The 20,044-nt window shown below is 39.4% G+C and overlaps 1 protein-coding gene across 2 annotated transcripts in view; it reads left to right on the top strand.

Annotated features, from left to right (window-relative positions):
• Positions 1–20,044, top strand: part of l(3)80Fj (lethal (3) 80Fj) — a 694,407-nt gene that overhangs the window by 36,485 nt on the left and 637,878 nt on the right. For both annotated transcript variants that reach the window (XM_090387924.1, XM_090387932.1), the window contains exon 5: positions 17,824–17,922. In XM_090387924.1, coding sequence (XP_090244050.1) covers positions 17,824–17,922 — 99 coding nt within the window. The remainder of the gene's footprint in view (positions 1–17,823; positions 17,923–20,044) is intronic.

Below are 20,044 nucleotides of genomic sequence, written 5' to 3'. Positions count from 1 at the left end.
AAAACAATGTGTACTTTCGATATATGCATACATTACTGTAACTGTTGTTATATAACATTTGAAAGCTGGTGAAAAGTATATTCTTAACAAGAATTGAGAGATAGAGACTGAGAGTGAGTGAGTGAGTGAGTGAGAGAGAGAGAGAGAGAGAGAGAGAGAGAGAGAGAGAGAGAGAGAGAGAGAGAGAGAGCGAGCGCGCGCGCATAAAATACCCATGGACAGTTATAAGGAACACCAACCACTAATGGATTTTCTGGGCATTTTCTGCCATATGATCTTTTTGTTTATAAAAAAAAATATTTATTTTTATTAATGACTATGGCTTTAATCCTGAGAGCAATAAGAAATGGTGAACTTTATTTTGCAGGTTTTTAATTTCTAGTACAACAGGTACGAGTGGCTCAGGGATATCTTCTCTTTATACAAAGTTTTTATTATTTGTTCATGAAATATAACAAATATTTATGAAATGTAATAAATTAGCCTGCTTCATTCTTAGCATTTGAACAGTTTCTCATATCAGTGTTTAATGTGAGAAAATATTCAGCCAGGGTATGGGGAAAAAAAATAATAAAAAATAAATAAAAGAGGTGTTCAAAGTTTTGTGTTTTGTTTATAACAGATACAACTGCTGTCTAGATTTGGTTGTGAAAAGTATTTCCAAAACTTCTGGTGAAGTTTTGGAAATACTTTTCACACTTTGGTTCAATTTCTGAAGAGGCCATAGTTTATAGCAGTATCTTTCTTGAAGAAATCATAATCAGTTATTGATGTCTAACAGAAATCCACAGACAGAAAAATCTTAAATAAACTAATGTTTGGAAGCATGATATACTTGTATTGGTAAACAGTTGTATGACTATTTTAATATCAAATTTGTATGTTGACATTGACATTTAATTTCCAGTGCAATGTGGACCATTAGAAACCTCTTGCTTTTTCAGAAAAATCTGTTTTTCACCTATTTTATGAAGACTTTACTTTTTTTTTTTTTTTTTTCTCTTTGCCTGTTTTGGCCAAAAAATCTTCCATTTTTTTTTTTTTTTTTTTTTTTTAGTTTATCATGTTGGCAGACTGATCAATCTGACTGGAAAGCCTTCCAGAGTTTGACATCACCACAATCAGTTAGGAGCCTATCAATGATGCAGTGATGTACATCAGAGAAAATATTGTCATGCAGATGCAATTGTAATTCCAAAAGCATCTGCCATCTACTTCCCACCATTTCCAAAACCATGGTGGAGTGGAGAATGCATAGTAGCTAAAATTGCAAATTAAGCTTGGAGGGTAGTTGGGAGCAACTGCAAAAAAATAAGGTTTAAAAATAAATATCATATTCCAATGATATTCCAATGCCGCCATTCTCCTATCCTTTAAGTATGTACTTGCCAAAGCACATTACATTTGATGTCAGAGTATTTTACATTCTTTGTTACCCAAGCAACCAGTCCTTTGTTACCCAAGCAACCAGTCCTAAGGTGGTCTAGGACAAAAGTCTACATTTTTCATCGATCCTGGAATATAAAGTGCAGATTTAACTGCAACAGAACACTCATTTTTCTAATCACACTGGAGATTACAGAAATGGGTGCCACGTCACACCAGATGACAACCTGAAATAACTTTCATTGAAATCTATGAATCGCCTGCTCTTTTAATAGGATCTTTTTTTCAAATATAATAGGATATATAATATATCAGATCTTTTTCAAAGAGCAGTTTCTAGAGTCCTGCTGTAAGCAATCAATCTTGCCCTTGCTAAGCCAGGAAAGGGTTCTCAAGTTCTAGCTGATTACTGTCCTGTCACTCTGACTAACTGGTTGTGCCAAATCCTGGAGAGAATGGTCAATTCTTGTCTTGTTTGGCATTTAGAAGTAAATGACATCTTCTCTATCCAAGGTGTATTTCCTAAAATGCTCACATTTTGGGGAAACTGTGTAAAAACTCTGACAACTTATTTTTTATCATATTTCCTGCATTATTGCATGGATTCTGCATGTGAAAGTTGTCAAGTACATCCAACTTCTGACCCTTACGTTTTCAGTGTCCTTGCAGGTGCACTCTGCAAGGTTTATTGCATAGCCTGCCAGACTGCAATGAATGCTATATAGAACAAACAAAAAGTGCAGACCACATAAACATATATTTGACATCTATTTGAGAGGGTGTATGTGCAGGATTTCCCTCTGGATGAACGTTTTTATAATATGGGATGCAGGCTGGATTCCAATTAAGTTTATATGATCAATTGTATCCATCAGCCATAACATTGCTGTTGGTTGGGATCACCATACATTTCCACCCCCACCCCCACTTGTTTTAACCATAACTTGTAATTTACTTTAATCACGATGCATCATTTCAGTTTTTAACAAGTAATAACCCAAAGAGATAGATGATTTAATGGGATTTTGCGTGTAGAGTTACTAACTGTACGGTTCCTCCGTCATGCTCTGATACTGTCTCATTAGTCTATTTATTATAGCATTGTTCCCCCCTCGACGTGGGCACCTGTACGTGGTGAGGGGACCTCCCAGTGACGCTGCTGGACTTCCAGACTAGCATCACTGGGATCTAACGCCGTACCTTGGTTCCAGGGTTACATCTTTGGAATCCGGCGCGTGCAGCCGTGCGCCGCAACCCGTGGATTTCGGAAAGGGGGATCTGGTGGTTGAGGGGCCCAGCCTTAACACACCACTTTGGCCCCTGCTTCGACAAGACGGGAGGTCCCGGACCGGCCCGACTGGGATCAATCGGCGGGTGGTTTTTTACTGCTAGGGTCAACTTCGTTCCAATAAGTCTCCCTTCCTTTGGTCCTGGGACGGGATAAAGACTTATTGGTAACGTGGGTATGGTGCTCCTAAGCGAACTCGGCGTCCCATTCGTGTACGCAGTACCTGCTAGTTCACGAGTGGGCGTCCCCTCGTAGGGCTCCGTGGTGGGTGAGGTACTTAGGCATCAGACACTTTCTCTTTACTCTTATGAGTAATTTAAATCCCTCTTTTTCTGGGGCCCCAACAAGGCCCCTACCTAATCGATCGTCGGATGAAAGTGAGAGCAATTCTGCTAAAAGAGCCAGAACTGAGGAGAAAACACCATCTGTGACACCTCTTTTCATCATTCTCCATTCCACCGGAGAGCAGTCAATAGGGAAAATGTCACCTTTCTTTATCCAGAAAGGATTAGAAGGGATGGCAGGTTCACCCAAATCCGTAAAACGGCTGCGTTCTGGAGATATTCTAAATGAAGTATCAAACACAAATCAAGCAGAAAAAATTTTGAAAGCCACATCTATAGGGGGAATACCCATCATCGTAACCCCTCACAAAACTTTGAACTCTTCACGAGGTGTCATATCAGAGTGGGATCTTCATGTTTCTGAAGAAGAGATCTGCTCTGAATTAAAAGAACAAGAAGTAACAGCTGTCAAGCGAATATCCATGCGTAAGGATGGGAATCTCGTCCCTACCCGAGTTCTCATTCTAACATTCAACACCCCACGGCCTCCAAGTTCCATCAAGGCAGGGTACTTAAACTGCCCAGTGAGGATTTACGTTCCAAACCCACTTAGGTGTTTTAAATGTCAAAAGTATGGCCACTCACAAACAGCTTGTCGTGGTAACCCTGCCTGTGCTCGATGGGGTGCCAAAGATCACGAGAGCAAGGAATGTATAGCTCCTAAGCCTAATTGTATTAACTGCCAAGGAGAGCACCCTGCATACTCTCGAGCATGCCAGCGGTGGAAGGACAAAAAGGAGATACAAAAATTAAAAACGGAGCTAAACATCTCCTACCCAGAGGCTAGAAAACACATACAACCAATAAATAGTGGGAAGCCTTCATATGCTCAGAAGGTTTCTGCGAAGTGCACTATCAGTACACAAACAGAGATGACTGTACCACCAAGAGAGTCATTCATGCCGATTGCACGCTATTTATTAAGTTCACAAAAGCCCACCAAAAAAACGCAGTCAGCTGCTACTCCTATATCCGTACCTCCTAGTGCTCCACCACTACCAAAATCAAGCGGTAAAAAAGAGAAACCAATAATAACAGAAACAATGGATGTAGAGGACAAGGAGGTAATTGACGAATCAGTCTTGGAACTTTTCGTGGAGGAGGAAATAAACACCGGACAGCATCCATACTTCCCCAAAAGAGATAAACCCAAGACTGATAAAAGTAAGCCCTCAGCAACTCGGAAGCCGCCTGATGGACCCACCAAGCCAAAATAATGGCTAAATTCCTACAGTGGAATTGTCGTGGATTCCGGCAAAATACTGATGACATCAAGGCCCTCCTGCAAAAGCACGAGCCAGTTTGCTTTTGCTTGCAGGAGACTTATCTAAAAGCAAATGATGATCCCACAATGCATAACATCACAATTTTTCAAGGATAGAATTGCGGATGGTCCTGCTCATGGAGGAGTGGCTATCCTTGTGGGCAACCAGACCCCAGTTCAGCCCTTGCTAATTACAACTAGCATAGAAGCTGTTGCAATTCGCCTTACAGTGGGATTTTTATTAACGGTCTGCTCTATTTATTTGCCACCTGGGACTGACATCTCCCAGGAAGACCTTGATGATCTTGTAACGCAGTTGCCTCCCCCTTTCTTACTTTTCGGGGATTTTAATGGACATAACACCCTGTGGGGTAGTGCTAACATCAATGGAAGGGGATGAGTCATAGAGCATATGCTAAATGACAATAACCTTTCCCTTCTAAATACTGGAACAAATACCTTCTTCCACATGCCTACCCGTACGTTTTCTGCCATTGATCTCTCTATCTGCTCCCCTTCTCTATTCCCTTCACTCACTTGGGAAGTGGAGGAGAACCCATACGGAAGTGATCACTTCCCTGTGATAACCTCGTTATACAGTGCGAGACCGTGTCTTCCTTTCAGGTTACCACGGTGGAAGATTGATCAGGCTGACTGGTCTGCCTTCTAACATCAGGCAAATTTTGACCTCAGTACCGTCAGGAGCCTATCAATGATGCAGTAACGTACATCACAGAAATTATCGTCCAAGCAGCTGCGAATGCTGTTCCAAAAACATCTGCCTGGTTTCCACCATTTCCCAAACCTTGGTGGAATTCACAATGCACAGCAGCAAAAAAGGCTCAAAACCAAGCGTGGGGGATATTCCGCCGATATCCTACCACGAACAACCTTATAGCCTTTAAACACGCACGAGCCAAAGCACGCTACATTCGTCGTCAGAGTCAAAAGGAATCGTGGATCCGTTTTACTTCATCAATCACTCAGTCCACTAGTACTAAGGTGGTCTGGGAAAAAATCCGGAAAACGAAGGGAAAATACACAGCACACCCCTCATCGGTCCTCGAATATAATGGATGTACTATTGCAGACTCTACTGCAATAGCCAATGCTCTTGGGGAAACATTTTCTAACATCTCTGCAACATCATCTTACTCCCCAGAGTTTCCTATTTTAAAGCGCAACACTGAAAAACAGGCCCTTAAATTCACATTGAAGGGTTCCCACCCATACAATGGGCCATTTAATATCCACGAGTTGAAAACAGCACTCGCCCGTACAAAGGCTACCGCTGTTGGACCAGACAACATCCATTATGAAATGATCAAACATCTTTCACCAGAATCCATGGACTGTTTCCTCTTCCTGTACAACAGAATCTTCCTTGAAGAGCACTTTCCGGATACCTGGCGCAAGGCAACTATTCTTGCTTTTGCTAAGCCAGGAAAGGATCCTAAATGTCCAAAAAACTATCGTCCTATTGCTCTGACCAGCTGTCTGTGCAAAATATTGGAGAGAATGGTCAATGCTCATCTCTTATGATATTTAGAATCGAACGACCTTCTCTCCCGCTTTCAGTGCGGCTTCCGAAGAAACAGGTCCACACTGGACCACTTAATTAGACTGGAAACATCTATCCGAGATGCTTTCCTAAAAAGAGAACACTTGGTGTCCATCTTCTTTGACATGGAAAAAGCGTACGACATAACTTGGAGATTTGGTATTTTAAAAGACCTTTACAACCTTGGTCTGAGAGGCCACCTTCTCATTTTTATTAAAAATTTTTTATCCTGCCGTTATTTCCAAGTTCGTGTAGGATCCTCCCTTTCGCTGCCTTTTTGCCAAGAGGAGGGGGTACCACAAGGATCTGTCTTAAGTGTTACGCTTTTTGCCATTAAAATAAATTCTATTCTGAACAATTTCCTCCAACTATAAACAGTGCACTCTATGTCGATGACTTCAGCATATTCTCTCAATCATGCAATATGAGGGTTATTGAGAGACAACTGCAACAAGCTATTGACCTTCTTAACACCTGGGCCACGGCCAGTGGTTTCAGGTTCTCACCGGAGAAGACCGTTTGCGTCCATTTTTGTCGCAAACATAACCTCCACCCCGAGCCTGAATTACGACTTGGACAAAACACCATTCCAGTTGTATCAGGGGCGAAATTCCTGGGACTCTTTTTTGACAAAAAGTTGACATTTGTTCAACACATTCGTCAGCTATGCACAAAGTGCACGAGAGGGCTCAACATCCTCCGCTCTCTCTCTTCTACCTCTTGGGGTGCAGACCGTTGCACTCTACTACATCTATACCGTGCACTTGTACGCTCAAAATTAGATTATGGGTCTCAGGTGTATGCATCTGCCAGAAATAGCGCTGTTCGTTGGCTTGACCCCATCCATCACCAAGCCATTCGTATTGCTACTGGTGCATTCAGAACATCACCTATCCAAAGTCTGTATGTCAAAGCAAATGAACCATCCTTGTCGCTTCGATGAATGCAGTTGTCTCTACAATATGCCTTCAAGCTGAAGTCCCTGCCAGACTATCCCACGTGGACATCCGTTTTCGAGCCATGATGGGAAAATCTTTATAACACACGACGGACCGCCAATCGCCCATTCGGCATTTGTGTTCAAGAGCTACTCAATGAGCTTAACATCTCGGTAGAGAAGGTTGCTCGATCACCAAAGGAGCCCCTTCCACCCTGGCATGCACAAACACCAGCATGTGACTACGTCTCGCTCAAGATTGCGACGAAGTCTAATACTCCAGCTTCTGTCTACCTTCAGCTCTATTCACAACACCGTGCAGAACATTTTGACTTCTTGCCAGTTTAAACAGATGAAGTCAGAATCGTATGTGGGATCACATACGATTACACAGACGAAGTCAGAATCGTATGTGGGATCTGCTGCTGTCTTTCCAAATAATACCATATCAGAGCAGATACCCGTTGACTGCAGCATTTACACTGCAGAGCTGAATGCTATAGAGTTAGCTCTAGATCACATAAGAAAACATCATTACCAACGGTGTATTATATATGCCGATTCAGTGAGTGCACTACAGGCTTTATCAGCGATGCCACACACTAATCATCCAACCCTGTCCCGAATTCAGCAGATAATATACAGCCTCTATGTAAGTGGATTCGATATCCGCTTCTGCTGGATCCCCAGTCACATCTGGATTAGAGGAAATGATTTGGCTGACATTGCAGCCAAATCGGCAGCCCTGACGGATAATCTTGACCTGTTAGTCCCCTATACAGACTACAGGCAAGTGATCCGTAATAACTTACAATCTCAGTGGCAAGATTTGTGGCATCGACTGATTACTACAAACAAACTATGTCGAATTAAGCCTGTGATCCGTCCTTGGCAGTCCAGCTTACGCAGGGATCGCAAAGAGGAAGTTGTTGTTGCTCGGCTCCGCATAGGACACTGTCATGTTACACACTCCTTTTTGCTGAGGGCTGATGACCCTCCTATGTGCGAGCAGTGCGACACCATTTTATTCGTTCAACATATTTTATGTGACTGTACCAGTTTTAGAAATGCTCGTTTTACCGCTTTTAACCATCTGACTGAGCCATATACAGTGAAACTTCCCTTTAACGGACAGCCATGGGGAACGAAAATTTGTCCGTTAGAGAGAAGTGTCCGCTAACAAGAAGTCTGGGAGAAAAAAAAAAGAAAGAAAGAAAAATTGTTAAACGTTTAATGTAAAATTAAATTAAATTATATACCGATTTTGCACAATATTTTTGTAAATAATATACATACAATTGTGCTATGCATATTATGACTTTATCTTAAGAAAAATACATACTAATCACTTATTTTCTTCTGCATCTTCTTCCGGCTGATAATTTTGTCTTCAACATTTGTTTGGAGTGAAGAAACCATCGAAAGTCCTTCAGTATCTTCTTCAGCAGCGAAAAACATTTTTAAACGATTGATTTGTATGAGCGTTTCTTCTATTTTCATCGTTGGTTCGTCGTTAATATGTTCTTCGACAGAATGATCTCCTTCCATTTCTTCATCCTCATGAGGAACTTCTTGAAAAATATCGATGATAATGTCGTTGACATCTAGAGCACCATCTTCTGTAGTGAGGTTCGAGTCTATATCTTTGTAGCCAGGGTCACTTGTAGCTGAAGTATCGTACATTATTAATAGATGTTGAAGTTCTTGTTCTTCTTGGTGCTCCACATTGCTGTTCACAACTTCAATTTTTGCGTTTGAGAAGCCAGACTTTACAAAACAGTTCACGACAGTTTGTTTCCTAATTGCGTTTATTGAAGAGGAAATCCATTGAATCGCATCTAGGATGCTGATTTTCTTTGCAAGGTCACTCACACATGTCACATCATTCATGTTTGCAATGAAATGTCTTAAAACACGTTTTCTGTAGTGAAGTTTAAAATTTTTTATTATCCCTTGATCCAAGGGCTGACATTCTGCAGATGTGTTTGGTGGCAGACAAACGATTTGAATGTTGGACAATTCAATGTGCGGATGAGATGCAGCATTATCCATGAAAAGGATAATTTTTCTGTTTTGATGAATCATGTTTTGGTTAAAGTAACTTATCCATTCGCTCATGATATCTCGTGTCATCCACGCTTTTTTATTAGACTTCCAGTCAACATTCAAAAGATTCAACTTAATGCCTTGAAACAACGAGGATTTTGTAGTTTTCCTATAACAAGAGGTTGTTCAAAGTCTCCCAGCATATTTGTACACAATAATACAATAGTACAGTCAAGCGTTCCTCAGAAATTTTACTGCCCTGGCACTTTTCGTTTTTTAGACTCATTGTTTTTTCAGAAAGAGCTTTAAAAAACAACCCTGTTTCGTCACAGCTGTAAATATCCTTAGCTTCAAAATCACAACATAAATCTTCCAATTTGACGGTCCACTCTGTTACAACCCCAGTATCAACAGATCCACCTTCACCACTTACGGTTTTCCAAGAAATTTTATGCCGAGTTTTGAACTTGTGTAGCCATCCCACAGAAGCTCTGAACTCATTTACTCCCATAGATTTCACAACCTCGAAAGCCTTTTCCCTAATAATAGGCCCATTAATGGGCCTATTATTAGGGAAATTTTTTTAGCACATGCACGACAAAACCACTCATACGTAACATTGTCAACATTTGAATTCCGACAGTTTTCGGGAATGATTTTTGAACCTGATCATTTCTGTGTTGCCAAAATTGTTTGACTAGTTCATTTTTTTTTCTTTAGGATGTCGCTTTTTTTTTTTTTTTTTTTTTTATGTGAACCCCAAACACGAGAGGTATTAGAACCTATAGTACTTAGTACCATGCTTGGGTTGGAGGTTGAGAAGACGAAAGAAGATATTTGTTGACATTCGACTTGAACTTCTGTAGATTGTAATTTTCAGGAAATACATATGAAGGAAGGTTGTTCCAGAAAACGGCAGTTGAATGAATAAATGAGGAAGATGAAAAGTTGGTTCTGTGGGTTTGAAGTTGGACAGTAAATTGGTGTTGGCTGGTGGCGGCACATGTTTGGACTGTTTTGAAATTGAAAGAGAGAGCGGGAATTATAGAAGCCAGTTCAGAAGAACAGTGCCCATGGAAGTATCTGTAGAAGAGGCATGAAGCAGAAACGGTACGTCTATGAGAAAGTGAGTGGAGAGACTCTATTAGAGATTAATCATTAATTAACCTAACTGCCCTCTTCTGAATGGAATCAAGAAGCCTGAGAGAGGTTCTGGGGGCACCACCCCAGATGTGGGAACAATATTCCATGTCAGGGCGGATTTGTGATTTATACTGAGTGAGCAGCTGTTTGGAAGAAAAGTAACGCCGAGAGCGAAAGAGAAAACCAAGTTTTTTAGATGCAGAGGAAGCAATATTTGTAATGTGCTTGTGCCAAGAGAGATTAGAAGTCAGGGTAATCCCCAAAAGAGATATATCATTTTGCCTAGAAATCGGAGTGTCACTAAAGATAAGCATAGGAGCAGAAGAATCCTTTTTGCGAGATATAAGACAAGACTGAGTTTTAGAAGGGTTGAAATCAACTAAGTTGTCTTTGCCCCACTGGAGAATTACCTGAAGATCGGCATTTAAGGAATTGGTAGCAGATTTTCGAGAAGTTGAAGCTGATTGAGCAGGACAAGGTTTCTCAAAATGGAAAGTTGAATGCAATGTGCTATCATCGGCAAAACTATGGATAGGATTTCCAGTCAATGGAAGAAGGTCATTAATATACAAAAGGGAAAGAGTGGGGGAAAGAACTGAACCTTGGGGGACACCGGCATTAGTGGAGAAGTTAGAAGACAGAGAGCCATCTACCATCACCCTCAGTGAGCGATCAGAGAGAAAACTGGATAACCAATTACTAAAAACAGTTGGCAAACCATAAGATGGAAGCTTGTTTAGAAGACCTTTATGCCAAACACGATCAAAAGCCTTTGAGATGTCAAGAGCAACTACTTGTGTTTCACCGAACCTTTTCATTGAATTAGTCCATAAATGGGTAACATAAGCCAGAATATCACCAGTGCATCGACACTGACGGAATCCATACTGGCGATCGTTGATCAGATGGAAGTTTTCTAGGTGGCGGTTAATTGATTTCTCCATTACTTTAGAAAGAGTAGAAGTAATTGCAATGGGACGATAATTGGATGGGAGGGATTTGTCACCCTTTTTAGGAACTGGCTGGATATGAGCAAATTTCCAAGCAGAAGGAAAAACACCTTTGGAATAAGAAAGTGAAAAAAGGCGGCAAAAAATAGGAGTAAGTTCAGGAGCACAGGTTTTGAGAACAAGTGGAGAAATACCATCAGGACCTGGAGCTTTCTTAATCAAAATCCTTCTGATATCCTTTTGACGGAAGACCACAGGAGGCATTGAATGGAGTGCGTTGGGAATGGTGGGAGGTGTTTTACCAAGATCATTAATACATGAGCTGGAAGAAAAATGGGATGCTAGCAGGTCAGCTTTATCCTTGGCTGAAGTGACAACAGAACCATCTGGTTTGGACAGAGGTGGGAGCAGAGATGGGCAAATGTTGCGGCCAATAGCTTTGGCAAGAGAACAGAATGCTCTGCTACCATTAGGGCAAGAAGCAAGTTTTCTACTCTTAGTCTGTTCAAACTCTAGTTTGAACTGATTAATAACTGCTTTACAATTGTTGCGAGCTTTGGCGTAGGCAGAAAATGAAACTGAAGAATTAGAAACAAGCCAATTACGATATGCAACATTCTTCTCTTGGACAGCCTTAGCACATTTATTGGAAAACCAAGGTTTAGATAAAGGATGAGATTTTAAAGTGGAGTGTGGGATAAAGGATTCCATTCCTGCAAGAATAATTTCACTGACACGATCTGAGCAAATGTTGACATCAGGAGTTTTGAAACAGTAATCCGACCAAGGAAAAGAAGAAAAGAAGTCTCGCAGGTCATCCCATTTTGCATTCTTGTAATGCCAAACAACACGTGGTTGGGAATAGCCATGAGATAAAGGTTCCATTGGAGAAGAAACAATCACCAAGTTGTGATCTGAAGTGCCTAAAGGACCTCTCACTTCGACCGTGTACTTAGAAGGGTTGTTTGTGAGAAAAAGATCAAGCGTATTGGCTGTATGATTAGGATTGTCCGGTATTCTTGTAGGTAAATGAACAATCTGTGCTAGGTCATTAGTAATTGCAAAAGCCTCAGCATCTCGACCTGCTGGGTCGGTGTGAGTAGAAAACGGAAGCCAGCAGGAGTTGTGAACATTAAAATCACCAAGAAAAATTACTTCACTGTTAGGAAAGTTGGACTGGAGAAAGTCAAGTTGCAAAGAGAGGAAGTCAAAGAGCTCCAAGTGATTAGTGGAGTTGGGAGAACGGTAGAGACAACAGATGAATTTGACACAATGAGGTAGAGAGATTTTAAGCCAGAGAAGATCAAAGAGAGGAGATTCCAAATTGCCAAGTCTCTGACAGGGAATATCAAAACGGACATATGCACAAGTACCACCTTTGAGGCGAAAGGAATCATACAGCGAATAATTTGGGCATCTGAGATGAGCAGTAGATGAATCAACCGATAACTGAGATTCTGTCAGAAAAAGTACATGGGGTTTGGCAGACTGCAAGTGGAAATGGACATCGTTGAGATTAGAATTGAGACCACGTATATTTGTGAAATGAATTAGGAAGTCCTTGGGAGGTTTAGATCTTTTCGCAGATAAGCTTGCTCTATTAGTTTGACAATTCATGGTGTATTCAATAGTAAGAAAAAGTGGGTGGGACATGCTGTATGAAGTAATGAAATTTTTGGATATGGCATACACGTGGTAAGAATATACCCAGATCCTTGACATAACGTGGCCTCGACAATGCTCCCCGCATACACACTACTCGGACTCCCTCCAGTCACTATCTGGCAGAGTGGAGGTAGCAAGATTATACACTAGCTGATCCGGAAGCCTCCTAGAGAGTTACCAATAGGTTTGGTCCGGTGTACTAACTAACAAACGGCCGGCCTGCGAACACCGTTTTAGAGCTGTACCCTCGAAATGTAAGGAATATTGGATCTCGCCACGACGTTCATCATAACCTCAAAAGTCATCAATCATACTGCATGATGGAAGAGATAGGGAAGGGTTGACCGGAACTTAGCTCTAGAGACTAAACATGGGTTCCACCACTTCAAGCCTCCAATAAGTAAAGTGGTGGTATTTCACCGGTTGGTGACAGTCATCTACCACCTAGTACTGCCTGGTAACATAGAGGGGCGGCGTTCCTCCATGTGGTGTGGGCGCCACACCTCGACCCCTGCTTACGTTGGTTCACACCTTGGTGGTCACCCACCATGTACTTGTGCATGGAGGTTATACCCAGGATTACTAACAGTCCCACCATCGTGAAGGTGCAAGCAGAGGATTTGGCTGTCACAGACTGTCCGGACTTCGCCGAAATTGGGTCCACTTGACTTGAGTGTCACCCGAATGTCAGTTCCATCAGCGTTTTAGACTCCCAGGTAGCAAGTACAGCTTGTCTGGCATATCTGAGAGAATATCTGTGACAACCTCAAGGACCACCTGCGTCAAAGCGACAACCTGCGACCACCTCAAAGACGCTTGCCCACGTCTTCCCGATTTTGAATTTTGCAGTGAGATTGCGAGCACTATTTTTTTGCCGATGATACGCATTAACGAGTTCGACTTTATCTTTTAAAGTTAAATGTTTACGAGAAGACATTGTGCACTTGACACAACACTGAACAAAACTGAAACTCAAAAGACGAAAGGCCGACCAAATTCCCCCCCCCTGCACACACCGAATTCATCAGAAGGTTTACACGTTCCTTAAAATTCTTGAAAAAGGGTTTAGAACCGCGACGTAAACCTTGATAAAATTCAGAGAATCTAAAATAGAAAATAAACACACGATTGAGGTAATACGTGGAAGAAAAGTTCCTAGAAAAAGGGCCGTGAGCTCTCCCGCAGTTCGTTATGGGGAGATCAAATTAAGTGCTAATCTAAACGAAACAGTGCAGATTGCCTGTCCGCGTCCGTTACAGAGAATGTCCACTAGACAGAGGCTGAAAACACGTTAAAACCAATAGAGGTGAGTTGGGGAATTTGAAAATGTCCGTTGTAGAGAGATGTCCGTTAAAGAGAGGTGTCCGTTAGAAGTTTCACTGTACACTCAGTCAGATTTTATCTGATAATGACCATGTGTGTGCTATTTTTAGCTTCCTAAAATCAGTAAACCTTTTTACTCATATTTAAGAAATCCTATTATTTTAAGATTTATTATTGTTACTTGTTTACTGATATTTGTCTTTTACAGTTTATTCTTGTTTTTATACCCTGACTTAGTGACCTAATTCATTAGGTCACTGAAAGTTTTACTTTTTTATGACAAGGTTTTGGCACATTATAGCCTAAGTTGCTGATGCGCCAATAAAACTCAATCAATCATAGCATTGTTCTAAAACTTTGTGGTTTACAAAGACATCTAGTGATATCAAAAGCTACTTTTGCTTTTTACTGTGTTTTTCTTATGCTTTCACTTTATTTTAATTGAACAGTTTTTAACAGTTTTATTTTTTGTTTGAATAATATAATTTATGTGAAAATATAAATTTTATATTTTTATTTTACTTCTGTATGCTTAGTTGGTTGGGATTAAAAAATAATATTCTGATGATGGTGAAGAAAACAATTCTTTACAATTGCAAAAATCCTGGCTGAAAACTGCTACCAATGCCAGGTGCCATGCCATTGTCATTCAACCAGAAAAGACCATAAAAATCCAAACCATTATCTCCTAATTGCATTTTCCTGTATAGAAAAAATTTTAAAAAAATGTTAACAATAGGTTGTCTTGGTTTTTGGAATGCTAGATCAACTCTGAATCCCTTGATAAAATTGGAGGCCAGTAGTAGTGAGAAAGGAAGCCAAAAAAAAAAAAAAAAAAACAATTCCCTCTAAATGTTTGTCCAGTTCCTCCTTAAATTTATTTAACTTATCAACTTCCATGACAGATGGAAGTTTGTTCCAGCAATTAACCAGCCGCTGGCTAAAGGCAAATTTCCGCACATCTATTCTACTTCTGTCTTTCCTCAATTTGAATTTATGCCCCCTTAGGTTCGTAATCTGAACATTTGGAAGAATCCCATCAGAATTCAGCATGCTCAACCCATTCAAGGCCTTATACACCTCAATCAGATCACCTCACAGGTGCCTAGTCTCCAGCCGCTGCAATCTGCTGAACTTAAGCCTCTCTTGGTAAGATGATCCCTTGATTCCCATCACCAACCTTGTTGCCCTTCTCTGTATATGCTCAAGCAAATCTACATCCTTCCTAAAATGAGGCCTCCAGACCTGTACGCAGGTCTGGAGGCCTCATTTTAGGAAGGATGTAGACATGCCTTGAGTGCTGCATCCAGACCTGTACGCAGTACTCAAGGCATGGCCTGACCATTGCCTTATACAGAGGGATAATCACCTCCTTTTTCCTGCTAGCAAAATTCCTATATATCATTGACAAAACCCCTTGACTTGCTCTGGCAGCCTGTCTCCATTTCTCAGAAAACTTCATATCTGACTGCACAATTACTCCCAGGTCTTTTTCATTTTCTACCACCTTAAGTGTAGTACCACACGGTACGTTTCTCTGGGGTTACTTCTACCCATATGCATTACTTTGCATTTGTTAATGTTAAACTTCAGTTGCCACTCAGCCCATTTGCCCAAATTTTCTAGATCCTGTTGCAGTAGCACACTGCTTTACTGTCATTAACAACCCTTTGTATCATTTCAACCCTTTGTAACCTTTGTATCATCTGCAAACTTGGACACTAAGCCTGATATACCTTCATCAATATCATTGATAAATATACAAAACAACAATGGACCCAACACTGAACCCTGTGGGACTCCAGTAATAACATTAGTCCATGAAGAGCAGCCATTGATTACCACCCTCTGTCTTCTCCCACTTTTATCCATTGTAGCAATTTACCCTTAATACCATTCTGCTCCAATTTGTACAGTAGTCTTCCATGCGCAACAGCATCAAAAGCTTTCCTGAAATCCAAGTAAAAAAAGTATACGATATCAAAATTATTTTTTGCATCCAGTTCCTTTGTAACAACATCATATACTATCCAATCAAATTTGTCAGACAAGACTTTCCCTTAACAAACCCATGCTGTGTCTGAATTGTTGCTGCAGTCTTGTCTAGATGATCCTGCAATGCATCTTTAACCAGTGACTCCATTATTTTACCCAGAACAGAAGTTAAACTAACTAGTCTGTAATTACTCGTGTCACCCTTTGTTTCCTCTTTGTGAATTGGGGATACATTTGCACATCTCCAGTCTGTGGGTACCTCCCCTGAGTCCAAGAAAGCTCTCATAATTATGGATAACGGATTGCTTATTTCCTTTGCTGCCTCCTTTAATATAACTGGATAGATCCCATACACCCCAGGTGCCTTTCTTATGTTTAACTTCAACAATTTCTCCTCCACTTTGCTCTCAGTTATTACAAAATCATTAAGCACCCTGTTACAATTTGATAACCTGGCATTTTCAAACCTTAACAACTCCTCGTGTGAATGTAGATGCAAAATACTCATTCAGTTTGTTTGCTATCTGAGCAGGATCATCAACAGTCAAACCATCGATATCAGGTGAACCAATCAGATTCATCCCCTTTTAGAGTTTATATAAGTAAAGAAATTCTTGCTGTTTTTCTTAGCATCTTTTGTCAAAGATTTCTCATAATCTTCCTTTGCCTGCTTAACCTCCTTTGTGGCTTGATTACAGACTAGCTTATATCTGCCATAGGCTTCTGCGTCGTCTGATAATTTATGCTTTATGCTTAAAGTGCTATATGCTTTCTTTCATTATGAACGTATAGTGATGATATGCATTATGAATGATATAATGATATAAGTTCTTCATGAGTGGCTTGAAAGATCACTTGCCACTCCTACTACAAAGTTTCCTAAGCTGTAGCACCTCTCAGGTCAAACACCAAAATATATGTTCACAAACATTCAGACAAGAAGAGGAAGCTCTGGGCTTTGTCCTGAATTCTGTTCTGTTTACTATAAGAATAAAACAAACAGATACCAGATATCTTTGCTGATGATCTTAACATCTCTTGTCACTCACAGCATGCATATTGAGAGACTACTTCAGCACATGATCAATAAAATATAAACTTGGATCAAGAACAGTGGGTATAAAATCTCAAAGCAAAAACAGCTGCAATGCTCTTCTGCAAGTAACATAAAATTCATCCTAATCATGGAATAAGAGTTGAAAGCAACCTGATATTTCTTCCAAACAGTATCTGCCTTCTTGGACTAACTCTCAGTAACCAAGTTACCTTTCCTGACCATATTAAATAGCTTCAATGCTTCAAACAGTCTGCTTAAAAAAGCTTTATTTATTTAGAGTGCTGTCTGTAGTAACTTGGAGCAATGACTGTTGCACCCTATTATGTTCTTCTTCAGAGTAGTCTTCATCTAGTTCAACTCAGATTTGCTGAACTATCTTTTTCTCCTCTTTTTATTCATTCTACTTGTATTCTTTGGAATAACCTCCTTTGCATGTATTTCCTAAGAAATACATTGTAATTTGCAGAAATGCAAGTCTGATGTTAAGTAATTTGTCTCCTGCTACCCAAACCTATATACATTACTAAGCACTTTATATAAATTCTTGCAAAAAAACCTGGTGATATTGTAAATATTACCTGTGTTTGTAAGAATTTACATACATACTTGCTTATGAAGTTTTATTTTTTTTATGATTTATAATTTGTTTTGTATTACTTCACTTGCTAACTTATTTAATTTCATTTTAATTTAGAAAGCTGACAACATTTGGCATCTGTGAATAAAGTTTTATATGTTACTCTCCTTGTAACATGATTTGTATGTTCAATGTAGAGTTTTGAAGTTCTGTCAATTTTAAATCACATGTTCCCCTATAACATATGATTTATGAATTCAAGTGTTATTTTCTTCTCTTCATTCTAGGTTGAAAGCCAGGCAATATTGCTTTGTGTTATTGAAAGTGTTTCTAGTTTACGAATAAGTAGGAAAGCTTACAAAAAACTATGCCAACAATGGAAGAAGGTATGAAATTTTTTATTTTGTTTAAAAAAATGTTTTTTCACAGAAATCTGAAATTTACATCAGCCTTGATTGTGTTTGAGTTGTATATTTGGGAAATTAAAGGCAAAATTTAAAAAAAAAAAATTAAAGCAACTGTATCTTGGTAATCCTAAGCATTGTATTCTGCTGTAGCCTTGTGTTTCAGAGACTTCCATTATACAAATATACCTCCTGCCCAGAGTCCAACAAACAGCAGTTCTATATATATATATATATATATATATATATATAAAATTATTTTTAATGTTATGTGTAGAATGTAGTAGGTATAAATCTATAATTTAACTAATGCTAATAATGAAAATACCGTGTACCCTGGGAGCGATATATGTTGATTAAAGGGGGAAGAACGGAAAAGAAAAATGTAACGTTATAAACAAAGTGCGAATTTTGAAAAAATGTAAATTTTGAAAAGAACGACCAAGGTAGAAATAGCAGATTTTTGAAAAGAACGACCAAGGTAGAAATAGTATTGCAGTATCTTTCATAATTTCTGTGTCTTCTTCAGAGGTCATCCACCCAAATTATGAAAAAGAACAGCAATACTCTTACTTCTGTTTCTGACATGTTCTATGTCAAAAAACACGTGTACGCAAACATGTGGTAAAAACTAAAATAATTTAGAATATAAATTTTGAATAAATAAATAAAATACAAGTTAAGCAAAAAATTATGCCAAAAGTATAACATACAGAACATGGATGACCTTACAGAAGTAAGTGGCCCGCCAAAAAGGTGAAGACAAAGGAAGGTAGTGTCCGAATGACAAGAACTTACCGCTACTGGACGGGTTGACAGAAAAGACAGAGCCGGAGGCTAACCCGTGTATAAATGCGAAGAAACGCTAGCGGCTCCTAGCGTTAGACGAATTTTGGTGTCTGTATATTATGTAATTTATGTAAGCGGTGGAGCTACACTAGGTTAAAGTTAAGTATATGATGCTCAAACGCCCGGGATAGCAAAGAAATATAATAGCTTACAAAGTAGCAGTAGAAGGTAGCTAAACTTTGTTAAGGCGAAAAATATCGATTGGGTATAGTAAGAAAAATAGTACTCTGATATTGCTTTCGTTACACTAATGGCTCACAGAGCATAAAATGTAGAATTTAGTAAAGCAAAAAGATGATTAAATTAGTGATGTGTAGTTGGGCTAGGGTAGTTCGGGGTTGCAACTAGCCCAACTTACCCTAGCCCAACTACATATCACTAATTTAATCATCTTTTTGCTTTACTAAATTCTACATTTTATGCTCTGTGAGCCATTAGTGTAACGAAAGCATTATCAGAGTACTATTTTTCTTACTATACCCAATCGATATTTTTCGCCTTAACAAAGTTTAGCTACCTTCTACTGCTACTTTGTAAGCTATTATATTTCTTTGCTATGATGTTAAGTATATGATGCTATCCATCATATACTTAACTTTAACCTAGCGTAGCTCCACCGCTTACATAAATTACATAATATACAGACACCAAAATTCGTCTAACGCTAGGAGCCGCTAGCGTTTCTTCGCATTTATACACGGGTTAGCCTCCGGCTCTGTCTTTTCTGTCAACCCGTCCAGTAGCGGTAAGTTCTTGTCATTCGGACACTACCTTCCTTTGTCTTCACCTTTTTGGCGGGCCACTTACTTCTGTAAGGTCATCCATGTTCTGTATGTTATACTTTTGGCATAATTTTTTGCTTAACTTGTATTTTATTTATTTATTCAAAATTTATATTCTAAATTATTTTAGTTTTTACCACGTGTTTGCATACACGTGTTTTTTGACATACAGAACATGTCAGAAACAGAAGTAAGAGTATTGCTGTTCTTTTTCATAATTGGGGTGGATGACCTCTGAAGAAGACACAGAAATTATGAAAGATACTGCAATACTATTTCTACCTTGGTCGTTCTTTTCAAAATTTACATTTTTTCAAAATTCGCACTTTGTTTATAACGTTACATTTTTCTTTTCCGTTCTTCCCCCTTTAATCAACATATATCGCTCCCAGGGTACACGGTATTTTCATTATTAGCATTAGTTAAATTATAGATTTATACCTACTACATTCTACACATAACATTAAAAATAA

This window comes from Mastigoproctus giganteus, chromosome 2 (genome assembly GCF_048544385.1).
Source record: "Mastigoproctus giganteus isolate SK-2022 chromosome 2, ASM4854438v1, whole genome shotgun sequence".
NCBI classification, from domain to species: Eukaryota; Metazoa; Arthropoda; class Arachnida; order Uropygi; family Thelyphonidae; genus Mastigoproctus; species Mastigoproctus giganteus.
The sequence above is the reverse complement of the archived record's forward strand: the minus strand, read 5'-3'. Positions and strand labels throughout refer to the sequence as shown.